Source organism: Coenobita brevimanus, chromosome 60, assembly GCF_032717465.1.
Source record: "Coenobita brevimanus isolate Jiangsu-jjx chromosome 60, ASM3271746v2, whole genome shotgun sequence".
In the NCBI taxonomy this organism is placed as follows: Eukaryota; Metazoa; Arthropoda; class Malacostraca; order Decapoda; family Coenobitidae; genus Coenobita; species Coenobita brevimanus.
The window spans coordinates 4,213,186-4,227,061 of record NC_137013.1 but is presented as its reverse complement, the minus strand read 5'-3'; the positions used below and the strand labels follow the sequence as shown (position 1 = coordinate 4,227,061).

The window sequence follows — 13,876 nt, the reverse complement described above, 5'->3', positions numbered from 1 at the left end:
TTTTCCATTTCCACATGTCTAAGGACGGCTCTGCAGACATTAGAAAATGATGAAATGGATTTGAGGCAAGCAGTGTATTTTACAGTTTAATATACACATTGTGTAAAACATTGGGGTCTCTGAGCAACCCCTGAAAAACAATATATTTCACTTAGATTTTGCATGTGTTACTTTACAAATGAACCACATGAAAAGGTGAGTTCTGTTATATGATACAGTTCAGTTTATACAGAGAGAGAGAGAGAGAGAGAGAGAGAGAGAGAGAGAGAGAGAGAGAGAGAGAGAGAGAGAGAGAGAGAGAGAGAGAGAGAGAGAGAGAGAGAGAGAAAGACAAAAAGAATCCAGAAACCAGGTAATTTCATGTTCATTGTGCACCTACATCTTTTCAAGCTTTCAGACTGTATCCGATCTTCTTTCTTTTTTTCACATCTAATGCATGATAAAGAAATGACAAGCCAACTAACAACCAAAAGACGAAAAAACAAATACCGAAGCAAAGTTTCTCACATGACGGTGGACAATATACTTCATGAAAGAAAATTACGAATCAGTACTTGAGCTCGGTCTTCTGCATTTTGTTTCTACCATTGTTTTAAGTGGGTATCCCAAAACTTCTTAAAGAAATATTTTGCTGTTGTGGCGTACAAATGCACTTGAGTTTTTAAAGAGAAGCATAGATCATTAAAGACAGGATGTGACTGCATAAGTCGTAGGTTCTAATAGTGTAATAATAATGTAACCTACAATTAATAAGATAAGCACAATTCGTAAAAAAACAGGAAAGGAGATAAGAAACACGTAAATTAAATAAATTATATAATTTAATAAATAGTGCCAGAATAAGATAATAAATAATTATGTAGTCCTTGCGGGCAGCTAAGTCAGCATGACAGACTGCCGTGTTGGGATGTGTCTGTTTGGTTCTAAAGACTTTTTCGTTTGGTTCATTTCGATCTTTGGAATTAACGCCATTTACTTGGACTCGTTGGAGTCGTAATAAGCAGGGCGGGGAGGAGTGTAGCGAGGAGACTCACGGGACTCGAAGGAGTCCGGGTAACGAGCCTCACCCTCGTACTGGACGTCAGCGATGTAGCCATCGTCACCGACCACTTGGTAAGCGACCTGTTGCAGGCGACCATCGGGCAGGTGCACGTAGTACGACCCCTGGGTGTTGTCGCCATCACGGCCCTCCTGGTGACCGAAGTCGTTGCCGGAGTCGTCGTCCTTCACTGCCCAGTTGAAGTTGTACTTGGCATCGTCGGACTCATAGGACTCAAAAGACTGCTGGGAGAAACAGAAGCAAAGTTACTATTCAACACACAGTAATTGCTGATTAACAGAAATAAACCAGCAAAAATATTTAATTTAGATGATAATCAGTAGCCCCTTCACTTCGAGAGCTCCTTTTTTGGTACAATCAGAAGTTTGAGGGTATCCAGAATGAAACAGATATAGTACTGAAGGATTTGTACAAATGCTCAGAATCACTTAAGTAATACAAACTGCGAAATTTATCACCATCTAAACAGGGAAAAGGAAGTCACAGTTTCCCCCAAATTAGTCAAATGAGAAACATTATATGTATACCTGGGAGTCACCGTAGCCACGGAACTCGCCGCTGTCAGCAGTGGCGAGAGCTGCCAGGCCCAGTAGGATGAGGATCTGAAGAAGGAAGGAAAAGAAGCTGACTTTAAAAGCATCGTTGTCCTGCCAAAGTCATGGAAGTGAGTTGGCTTGTTCCGTAATGTTTAACTGCATAAAGATTATTTAATACTGCTTGCTTGGTTAGAATAAGAAGGCTATGTATTTTTCCTCGGTAGTTTTGAAGTGCTTGCTATTTATTTCTACAGAATTCCTATGTTTAGTTCACTAGCCCATTCATTCCTAATGGACATAATTTCCGCTGGTATGTTCAACACGGTTTCAGACTGTTACAAAAGCAGCTCCATTCTACTTTATATTTATCCAAGACTTCACTCAGGATTTACCTTGGTGTTCATTGTTGCTTGCAGGTTGATGGGATGTAACTAACGGGTATCTCGCTTGCGGCCTTATATATATATCCACATCCTCTCTCACCTTCACCAACTATTTCCTCTTCTCCTTCTCCTCCTCCTCCCACTCTCTCACCTCCATCTACGTGATATCCTTTACCGTTGACCCAGATTATTTAGAGCAAGGCGACAGAACTGAGGGAATTCTTGAGCACTAAACTTTGATACAGCGATACTTAGTAAATTATGGGGTTGCATAAACTTTGACCATCTTAAGAGTCTGACACAGAAAGCTCATTGTAATCTGGCGAGCGATTTGTGCAGTGGTCACAGGTATCGTTTTTCACATTTTTTGTTAGTTAAGTGATGACTTCTGATACATCGTTTTCAACGCTCACTTGAAGTATTCTCCGTTACTTCTCCATTCCACATTTCAGTGTAGATGTGAAGATTGATAGAGCAATTATGAAACAGGTGGTTAAAACAAAGTACACACACACACACACACACACACACACACACACACACACACACACACACACACACACTTACACACACGCTCATTTTCACTGGAACATTTTGAACAAGAAGCAATTGCATTCCTATTTGTTAACATTCTACGTTGCTACTATGATAAATTTTGATATAAACAAAAGAGCAATAGTTTATGACCTTACCATGACATCACAGACAGTCAAAAATCTCTTCCATTTGAAAACGACTGTCAGCCTTTTTCGAAGAAGCGTGTCTGGCATACTGGCAAGCACTACAGCGGACGGTTTGCATACACTTGACGCTGGCGGCCAACTCTGCTATATATGGTGAAGTGTTTTACGAGGGGCCAAGGCACACTAATTTCTACCGCTGGGGAATCGACCTACCCACACCCATTGCTTTAAACACAGGTAAAGGTATGAACAGCTTTCGAGGTAGGGTGAGAAGTGAATGTAAAATTTGTGTTGCACTGGCTGTGAGTGTGAATGGGAGTGGCTGTATACATTATCATGGGAACCTCGACAGGGTGCCACATGTTAGTACCCTCATGAAGGGACATACTACTGCACCTTCTTAAATATTCCTGGACGGGATTGAACCTAGGTCAGGGGGACTGGTCTGTGCCCGCTTTACCGACCTGATTGTCTTAGGCTCCAGTTATGGTGGGTGTATGCAGTGTGCATGTGTGCTGGGGGGGGGGGGATGTTTGTGTGAGCGTCTGGGTGTGTTTGCGTGTGTATATCGGTCAGAGTGTCTTTTGCCAGCTCTATAGGTAGATATCATTTTATGCCGGAGTCGCTCTGGTGTTTATGCTATGTGCTCGTTCAAGGCAAGCAAATCATACAGTATACATGGCTTAGTAAGGCTAAAAACACTAATGAAATTCAATTTTTTGAGTCCGTACTCCATCAGGATTGCAATATTAACGGGTATGGTTAAGAGAATAGAACTATCTTTTCTGAACGACCCTGGGGATATGAGATAGAGATCAGTGAAATGGTGACGACGTACAAATACAGAACAGGATAAAATGGCACAGGGAGGTCAACCTTGCACCCTTTCACGCCCAGAGTCGGTGAGAATTGACCTCGTACATTTAGCAACCTGTTTCTCACTACCTGTCCTGGATGACCCAATCACCACTTGGGAAATATTAAAGCAGGCCAGAGACTGGAGCTCAATAAAGCGAGGGATACAATAATGAGAACTGAGCAAAAGCAGGTAGTCAAATAAAGTATGAGGTACACTAAATTTCAGCAAAAGCTCTTGGTACAGTAAAGATAATGGTACAGTTTTAAAAGCTAACAAGCAGAGATACCCAGAGTTGCCCGGGCCATAAGGTGAACACTCTAATCCTATTTGTTCTAGTTCGATCTTTCCTTCTACTCCAGAAATACCACGTACCTCTTACGCTTATGAAGAGGGGTTATATGAGGTCCAGGATTTTTTTATTTCAAATTTCGCAGACTAACGCACAGTATTCGTGTGCACATGTTTACTATAACCAGTGACCTGAAATGACCTCCGACCGACCGATGACCTGAAATAACCTCAGAGGTCAATCTCACATAGCATATGTCCGAACAGAGGCCATGTGAGTATCCATGCCAAAAATTGGGCTGCTGGGTCCAGTCGTTCGAGCGTGTATTACCGTTGACCACCAGTGACCTCGGAGGTCAACCTCACAGAGCCTATGTCCGAACTAGAGGTTATGTGAGTCTCCAAGCCAAAAATTGGGCTGCAGGGGTACCCGACGTTGCCAGGGTAAAAAAGGCGAACAGGCTACCGGTGACCTCAAATGACCCAGATCTGAATTTTGACCCCCCTAAAACCATCCTTGGGTCACCCTGATTCAGAATATATATGGGTCTGGGGGTCTCTGGCCCTTGGTTTGGGCATGATTGAAGGACAAACAAACAACGCGGCTCTTGTATATATATACTTCAGGTGGAACAAGTAAGCAAGTATTACGATAAAGCTAGAGGTACAGCAAGGTTCGTGATACAATAAAGCTTGTGGTACAATAAAGTTGTGATATTATTATGTTAGTGGTATAATAAACCAAATGGTACAAAACCATGGTTGGTACCTTTACAACGGCGTTCAGTAATATTTTTATTTTCAGAAGTTGCAGCGGGGTACAGTGAGGATTGTATGTACGTCGCAAAACGTAAGGTATTGAAAATCAAAACATATATACCTTTTAGTTCTTCTTTTTCGTTTTTTGTGGGTTCAAGAAAAACTTCCTTGGACTTTCACTTCGCCTACAGCACCCGACAATACCAATTATATGAGTGTAGTCCCTCACTGTGCTCCCGAATCCAATGCCCTGCCCATGACACTCTTTTTCTGCACTTTTATATCGAATTTTCTTGACAAATCTGCTACGTAAACGTTCACGTTGTCATAGTCATCCTACACCCAGTCGTCCTCTTAACCCTACCTATCCTACCAACACATTCTGCCAGTATGCCATCCCATTATGTGTCCGGGAGAATTCATCCATTTACACATTACACGACATATACCACCATTCACTACCAGCACAACCAATAACTTCACGCTTTGTCTGCCTTATCTGTCTGCCCTAGTTAATTTCCCTCTCTCCTCTTTGTCACTCCAAGATAAATCTTTACTTGCAGTCTTAAATGCCTTGTTCCCGCTTCCTACTCTGCTCTACTACCTGATTTTATACTGTTTCTTTCTGCCCACTCTCCTTTGCTCACTCAAGCCATTCCAATCCCCTTTCATATTTCCAACATATCCCTTAACATGCATACTTCTGTTATGGATTCGCGAGAATATATATATATATATATATATATATATATATATATATATATATATATATATATATATATATATATATATATATATATATAGTTGCTGGATCCATTGCCTCAATACCAATGGCCGTTCCAAGAATTACTAAAAGTGGGGGAAGGGAAACTAATTTTTCTAGACCATAGATTATATAATGTTATGAAAAGCGTAAGAGTCATGCAAGAAGGAACTAAAAACGTGTGTTACTTTCAACTATTATTTACAGCCTGCTCATTAACAGCTGTCTGTACCTGTGTGGTGGAATTCCTCTGACGACCACTGTTTCTTCTGATGTGCTGGAGAAAAATATAGTACAGGTAAAAAGAAAAAAAAAAGGGGGGGTAGGGTAGATGAACACCCTTAGTGACCCGTCAGGATCCGTTACTGAATACAGCTGATTTTTTCCTTAGCTTCACAGCCTTGATATGGATCAGTTTTATTTCACATGAATGAAACAAATGAGCCTGGGACGACATGGAAGTATTTGCAGGGGTCTTATTTAATTTCTATATATACGGGGAAGCAGGCCTCACTGAGACTAAATCTGAGAAAAATATTTAAATGACACATGATAAAATTTCCTTTTCTTTTTGAGAAACAAAAATAACCGCAATAGACCAAATTTGACCTAAATTGCCGTGACATTTTGAACATGGCTGCAAGGGGGAAGTCATAGTGGGGCAGACAGAGAGAATAATGCGGTGGGAGGTAGAGGAGAAGGGGAGATGGGTGAAGGACACAGCAGAAAACTTAAGTTTTCGTCTGATATATATATATGAAGGTAATAATAGATGGAAGGAACACGATCTTGCGGGAGCAGAAATCAGCTTCAGATTCTAAATAATATTATAGTGTTGGATGAAAGGGCACAAAGAAAAAGCGTTTTACCGACAGTCTTATTATTCCATGCATCGATCTTTGTTTCTTCCAGTTGTCAGTTCACCAGTGCACCATCACAAGAATGATAGAGGTAAGTAACTTACCAGTTTTATTTTAGGGTAGCATTACCCGCATTATTTATTTATTTATTTTTTTTTAAGTTTAAAAATAGATCTGTGTTTCCTCACTGGAGCATCGTTACATTCATCTTAGAGATAAGATTGTCCATGGCAGGGTACTTGTGTTGAGGTTACTGATCAGTTGCTAACGTCAGGTTAAATGATGCAGACGGAAGAAAAACTAAGCGTAATGAGAAGCCTAAGGGGGTGTTTATGCTTTGCGACTCTGGGAGAGTGTTCTATCGCTTTTGACATTACGCTACAAGTCACTTACTTGGCGCATATGATTCTACGTATTTTACTTATGTATGTCGGTACTGTTGGTAAGTCAAGATACATTTTAAAAATACTGTATGACAAAGGCCCATTGTTGAAAACAGCAAGGCATAAATTGCAAATATATACTCACTTGTGTTTCACCGAACACTAAGAACTCGTCACTTTTGGAGGCGGCTACCAGAGCAGCGGGATCCAGCAAGATGACGGTTTTATGCCAGTGATTCTTAACTGGGAGTGCTGGCAACCCTTGAGGGTGCGAGATAGGTCTGTTAGGGGTACAAGGATGCTGTCCTCAAAAGTGGTGCGTCCTTTGGGCGTAGATAATAAAGTGGGGTTTTATCATTTATAACGTTTGTGATGTGGTTCACCATAACAAAGAATTTTATGTCCAGAGACCTAATTTTAATATGATGGGCACTATATGTTTATATCTAGATCTAGATCTACTTCTGCCTATCTACCTGTGTATGTATGTATGTATGTATCTGTATATATCTATCTATCTATTTTTTTCTCCCTCCCTCTCTCTCTCTCTCTCTCTCTCTCTCTCTCTCTCTCTCTCTCTCTCTCTCTCTCTCTCTCTATACTATTATAGGATTCAACTTGTCCATCCATCCATCCATCATCCACTTCTACTTTGCCCCACGAGGAGCGTAGAGGCCCGGGGCTAGGCATTTAAGATGGTCCTGACATTTAAGATGAGAGTGAATTAAACTTGTAATGGTGATGATATTTCGTTTTGTGGAGCGCTATATTGACTGAGGTACAGCAGACGCCAGCAGGCGATTACGAGAATGCGCTTGTTGGTGCTACAGTATAGTTACTGCGGGGGGTATGGCTCTCTGGTACATAAATATAAACAAAAGGAGCTATAGCGGAACCATTACCAATGTTTCCGGAGTGTGGCGAGGGTAGCCCTGCTGCTGGGAGTGTTGTGCGCCGGAGTGAGATCTCTCGTGGGTAATATGCAATCTTGTTTGACCATGTCACTTATCAGTGCTCACAAGCGAATGCAATATGTTCGTTAGTCCATCACATCGTGTCTTCAGAGAAACATATCATTTATGCATTAATTTATTATTCATTTGTTGACGATTATTAAATTTTTATTTTTTAGTTATTTAATTTTTCCGTATTTGTCTTCATCATGTAGAAAAAACGAAAGTTGAATGATGACTGTGTTCAATATGGCTTCACGTGAGTTACGGAGAACGATGGTACACAACATTCACAGTATATCCCGTGTAGTATCATGTTCTCGACTGGGAATTTGAAGCCATCAAAGTTCAATGAATATTTCCAGAACAAGAACTGCAGCATGGATGCAGGGAACAACATCACAACATTAAAGGTCAAACAAGCCAGACCTAACCGTGCCGGCACATTGCCGACATACGGATTTTCACCGAAAAAAAGCCCTTGCAGCTTGCGCCTTATCAAGTTGCATATCATAATGCCTAGTCAATGAAAGCCCGTGCAACTGACGAGGAGCCGATCAAGCCGTGTGCCCCTGAAACGGAGAAGAGTGTTCATGGTATGATGACAAGGAAAAAAATCAAGCAAGTGCCTTTATCAAATGATGTGATCCATAACCGAAATATCGAAATGAGTCAGGATATTCTGGAGCAGGCTGTCGCTAATACTGCGGCTTGTTCACCAAAGATCAGCTGACAGGTGGATGAATCAACAGATGTGCCAGTATGTTGTTAGTTACTGGTAGTGGTAGGCTACGTAAAGGACAAAGAAAAGAAAGATTTTTTTTTCTTCTATCAGTCAGTGAAGACAACTGCATTAGCCATAAATGTGTTAAATATGATAAAGGAATCCTTCATAAAATACCAACTACACCTCAAGCATGATTGGTTCGATATGTACTGATCGGGAACCAGACATGCTGGGCAACCGTTCAGAGTTCGCTGCATTTATGACAAAAGAAATTGCTGACTAGATCACAAACTGTTTTCTTCACCGGCGCACGCTTGCGGCAAGATCATTGCCTCTAAGCCTGAGGAAAGTTCTCGATGTTTGTGTGAAACCTGTGTACATGATTTGTGGTCGTGCTTTGAATCATCAGCTGTTAAACACACTGCGCTTTTGTACCACACTGAAGTGAGGTGGCTGTCGCGGAGCCTGTGCTATCCCGTGTTTGAACTGTAAGATGAAATTCAGCAATTTCTCCGTGGACAGAGACAAGACTTGGAAGAATAATTCTTATGCCCCAGAGTCTGATCAGATGCTTGCATATTTGAATTATACAGTATATTCACAGCACTCAATGAGCTCAATAGATATCTGCAGGAAAAGGGACTTACCATTGCAACTGCAAATGGAAAACAGGCTGCATTCAAAGAAAAAAATTGCTTTATGCTTTACACGCGTACGGAACGAAGCTCAGTAAACTTTCCATCTCTTGGTAGAAATAGTCACGACAGATGCTTCCTTACATTGTTTCAAATATTGCTGAGCATCTGCAGATGCTGCAAACTTCATTCAGTGGCTACTTTTTGCGTGGAGAGCTGCAAGCCTCTGATAACTGGACCAGGCAACTTTTCCAGATGAATTTGAAAGATATTGATGATGGAAAAAACATCAAGGAAGATCTCATTGATTTGAGAAACAATCATGCAAGCCGAATGGAGGTTACTAGGGCCATCCGTTGCACTTTTGGGCTCACACGGTGCTGGTGCCACCCGTGGCCACATATCTTCGTGAAACTCGCTTCCGTGCCGGCTTCACATCAAAACTATGCTCAGAAATATGCTGGATGCTCAGCACGACATGCAAATCAAAGTTCAGCACCAAGAAGTCAAAGTTCAGTGGCATGACAGAGAATAAGCAGCAGCAGCAACAAAGTCACTGAGTTTGCACGGCAATCATTATTTTGCAAAGCACACCATGTAATGAATAAATGAATGAATCATTGTAACGAATTATTTATTTGTCAATTATGTCAAACTGTAAAAAATATTTAAAGCCTTGATGGATCTGTTACTGGATACCCATGAGATTGATACTGTTCCTTCAGGAAGTAAGGGTAGGAGTGCGAGTACTCTCTATGCCTTTCATGGGGATGCGAACAAGAGAAAAAGTCAAGAACCACTGCATTACGTGTTGGGATGTCTCCGTTGTCCGTCCCCGGCTCTTCCATAACGTGAGGAAATTCACATGGCGTTGAATACCGATCTCAAAAGGGTAAAATCAGTTACAGTAATCCATAGTAAGATGGTTTCGTTAGGTTAGGTTTGAGTGGTTTATCTAAAAAGTTTCGGAGATTCGCGGATTTAGCGTTTCGTCCACGAATCTCAAGAACGATAAAGATAGGCCACCCCGACTTAACCCACCGGACTTACCGTAGCCTTTACGTAATGTAACTGACCTGATTCTTTTCAAACACAGACTGCCATGTCCTTTATTTCTTCACAATAAGGGATATGCAGGGATCTCAAAGTTCGTCCACAGAGGAGGGAGCAGTTTAAAGATTTTCAGTATTTCTGAGGGAATGCAGGATGGTCTCAACAAGGGTACAGCTTACTGACTTCTGAGCAAACGCAATGATGATTAGGCCTAATGAACACAGAAGTATGCAGGATCCCAATATTTGTATGTTTATAAGGCTTGATCTTTAACCCTGACAAGGGCGTTAGAATAATCACTTTGCTAGTTTCCAGTGCTTATTATACACACCACAGCATTATCGTTACGTTGATTTATGATGAGGTGCTGAATGAAACGCTGATCACGAAAATTTTCTATTACAGTCTTGTTAAACTGAAGTGTGCTGTATGATGTATTAGGAACCTATTTGCAAAGGAAGATTTTTTTCCCCTGGAATATAGGGGTGTGCCTGCAGAGTCACGACACTTGAGAGGCCACAGTGCCAAAAATATAGATGACCTAGAATCGCCGGCAGAGTTAAAGTCTTTTGTATTTTTTTTTTTTTTATGCAAAGAAGAAGAAATCAGAGGCTAGAAGACCGTAAATTATTATTTCCAAAGAAAAACAAAAACAACACAGTGGACAGCCAAATTCAAGACCTTTCCATTTCGAAATGCCTAAACACACTGCGTTTAAAAGACTGGAGGTCATATGCAGCAGGAAATACAGACAGAGGAAAACAGTTCCAAAGCTGACCGTTGCATACATGAAAGACTGAGAGTTACGGTTAACTCATGCATTAGAGAGCTGGACAGAAAAGGGATGAGAGTTTGCTGCTTGACGGGTGCTACACGCCCATTATAATGGTGGAGGGATGTAAGCAGACAGTTCAGAGGAGCAGTGACCATTCAAGTAGCAATAGGAAAGAGATAAAGATGCAACAGTGCAGCGAAGAAAAAGAGGTTGAAGGGAGACAATAAGAGGAGGAAAGTTAATAAGACGAAAAGCCTCTGACTCCACCTTGTTGAGAAGAGTCGTATGTGGGGAGCCTCCCCACTCTAAACAGAAGGGAATAAAATCTGTGTATAAAGTCAACACCTATGCAGGGGTAAAGAAAGCATGGAGTCGACTTAGCACACCTAATCTCTTAGAAGATTTGACAAGAGAGGAAAAATTGTCTTTCCAAGATGAATCCCGAGAGACTGAAACTCCGAGTGTATTCAAAGATGATGCAGGACTGACTTGGGGATTGATGAAAATTAGATGATATTGCTGTGGTAGATTTTGACGGGTCGAAAGATGTAAGAACCGAGTTTTAGATGCGTTAAAAACAACAAGATTACTTTTAACCCAATCAGAGATATCAGGCAAGTCAGACAGTAAGTGTGCCATAGCCTGATTCCTTGTTTGTCGAAGTAACTGCTGGGACGGATGCTGTGAGAAGCAATTGGAACAGTGAAGGCCCGGACACACTTGCCCCAGAACATGTGATCGCCATGAGGAAACGAGGCTCAGGGGTCCGTCCAACTTTCAGACTCGTATACTACAGCAGCTCAAACCCTCTGTTTCGTTTCATCTCGTCGATCACATGTTTCGAGCAAGTGTGGCCGCACCCTGAAGGGTGGAATAATCAGCGTATAAGTGGATAGGGTTAGATGTACCGCTTAGAAGGTCATTGGTGAAAAGAAGGAAATGAGAGCTGGTGACAAGACACACCTCTGAGGAACACCACTATAGACAGCCCCAGGAGAAGGACGGTGGTCGTCTACAACACCAGCTCTAGGACGACCGGAAAGGAAGTTATAGATGAAGGCACAGATAGTAGGAGAGAAATCTTAAGAGGGCAGTTTGGAAAATAAAGATTTATGTCAGACTCGACAGTAAGCCTTTGATATGTCCAGTGCAATGGCAAAGCTTTCGTCAAAGTCCCGAAAGGAGGATGACTAGGAGTCTGAAAGGAAGGTGCGAAGATTGCCAATGGAAAGTCCCTGACGATTGGAAATAAGCTTATGCAAAGGTGCTTAATTATTTTTTTGTTAAGAATCAACTCAAAAACTTTAGAAATACTGGATGCTAATGCAACTGGACGATAATTAGAGGGCTGGGAATGGTCACTATTCTTTGGGACAGGCTGAATGAGAGCAAGCTTCCTGCAAGAAGGGAAAGTACAAGTTGACTGGCAAAGGCAAAAGAGTTTTCCTAAAACTGGTGTTGTCACAGAAGCACATTCTTTGAGGACAACAGGAGGGACCCCATCAGACCCATACGCCTTGTTAGGACTGAAGCCAGTGATGGCAGAAAACACATCCATCCATCCATTGCCAGACGCCATGTATCCCAAATGGGGTGGCCAAGGGCTTAGAGTTAATTGTTTTGCAGGGAGGGGCACTAATCCTCCACCAACCCCACTTGACGTAGGGATGCCAACAGCATCTGGTGTTCCCAGGCGGTCACCCATCCAAGTACTAACCAGACCCAACGTTGCTTAACTTCGCTGATCGGATGGGAAGCGGTGTACTCAACGTGGCATGGCCGTTAAGTTGAAGAAATTTTAATGTCAACCATGAAGAAGTCGCACGGGGAAAGTGATGAAGGAGCAGCACTGAAATGTCTAAGGTGGAATTGGAGGAGGAAGTCTGAGCGAAGAGTTCTGCTTTATCGGTAGAAGAAAAAACTACAGAGTGATCAGAGTGGAAAAGGGGAGGGAAGAATGATGAAGTAAAGTTGTTAGAAAAGTTTTTGGCAAGGTGGTAGAAGAAGCAGAACGAATTTGAGTCGGAGAGTTTAGTATATTTAGTATTAATGAAATCAGTTTTAGCAGAGCGAAGGGCAAACTTAGCACGATTCCGGGCAGAAACATAAACGAGATAAGAATCAAGGGTGGCTTGGCTTTGGTACCATTTGAAGGCCCTCTTTTTTTTGTGAACAGCATTAGAACAAACGTGATCAAATCAAGCTCTTTTGCATTAATCACCAGATAAATGAAAGGAATGTAGGCTTCCATGACAGAAAATAATCTCTGTAATGCCTGAGGCACACTCAGATGGCTCTTAGTCATGGAAGCAATAATCATTCCCGGGAAAATCAAAGAAGTACTGCTTGACGGCCTCCCAATCTGCAGCTCCAAAGTGCCAAAGCTGCAGCCTCTTGGGAGAGTTCACAGGCCTTACTGGAGAGATAGGACACGTTAAGGTGATAAATTTGTGATCGGAGGAATCCGACGGAGAGAAAAGATTAACAGCATAAGCAGAAGGATTAATCGTATGGAATAGGTCAAGTACAGTATGTTGGAACACACTCACGACGGTCAAGGGTAGGGTGTTGTACAAACTACTCTAGGTCATTAAGGATAGAAAAAGTGTTTGGTCATCAGGTGGATCAGTGAAAGGAGAAGAGAGCCAAAGGTGGTGGTGGAAATTGAAATCACCTAGAATGGAGATTTCAGAGAAAGAAGAAATTGATAGGATGTGTTCCTTTCGTAAAAGTAAGATAGTCAAAGAATTTTTTAGAAGTAGAATTGGGGATTAAGTTAAGAGAACAAATACTGTATATTTAGTCAGAGAAGGACAGGACAGCCGAAGCCAGAGAGTAGAGGATTCAGAAGGTTCAAGTTCAGGAACATAAAAGCAAGATAAGTGGTTGTGACCATATACACAATAGCCACCTTCGGCTTTTAAGTGAGTATAAAGTAGGGGGATACAGAGAAAAGTTTGCTATCAGTCGCTTCAGACAGTTGAGTCTCTGTGAGGAAGTGAAGGTGAGGGTTAGAGGAGGAAAGGTAGTGTTCATCAGAGAAAAAGCTAGAGGAAAGGCCGTTAATGTTGCAGAATTGAAGAAGTGAGTCAGACAGTGGTTCCAGGCATCTCGCTTGGTCGTCACCGGGAGAGGGGCTGACTGTGGGGGATTTTATGG

At 41.8% G+C, this 13,876-nt stretch overlaps 1 protein-coding gene and 1 non-coding gene across 2 annotated transcripts; both read right to left on the bottom strand.

Annotated features, from left to right (window-relative positions):
• Nucleotides 1-972: 972 nt before the first annotated feature.
• On the bottom strand, nt 973-2,000 carry LOC145403182 (pro-resilin-like). The gene is made up of 3 exons (XM_080274998.1): nt 1,989-2,000; nt 1,588-1,662; nt 973-1,284 (listed from the first exon to the last, which is right to left on the bottom strand). The coding sequence occupies exons 1-3, from the start codon at nt 1,998-2,000 to the stop codon at nt 973-975; spliced, it is 399 nt and encodes a 132-aa protein (XP_080131124.1).
• A 10,385-nt stretch (nt 2,001-12,385) lies between these two features.
• On the bottom strand, nt 12,386-12,504 carry LOC145403491 (5S ribosomal RNA). Its single transcript, XR_013898010.1, has one exon. It is a non-coding gene; the product is annotated as a 5S ribosomal RNA (ribosomal RNA).
• Nucleotides 12,505-13,876: the final 1,372 nt, after the last annotated feature.

What these genes read in the sequence shown, in the direction of transcription:
- LOC145403182 (XM_080274998.1), bottom strand. An exon ending in GTGGCTACGGTGACTCCCAG is followed by an intron (nt 1,285 to 1,587) that starts GTATACATATAA and finishes TGTTTCTCCCAG; the next exon opens with CAGTCTTTTGAGTCCTATGA.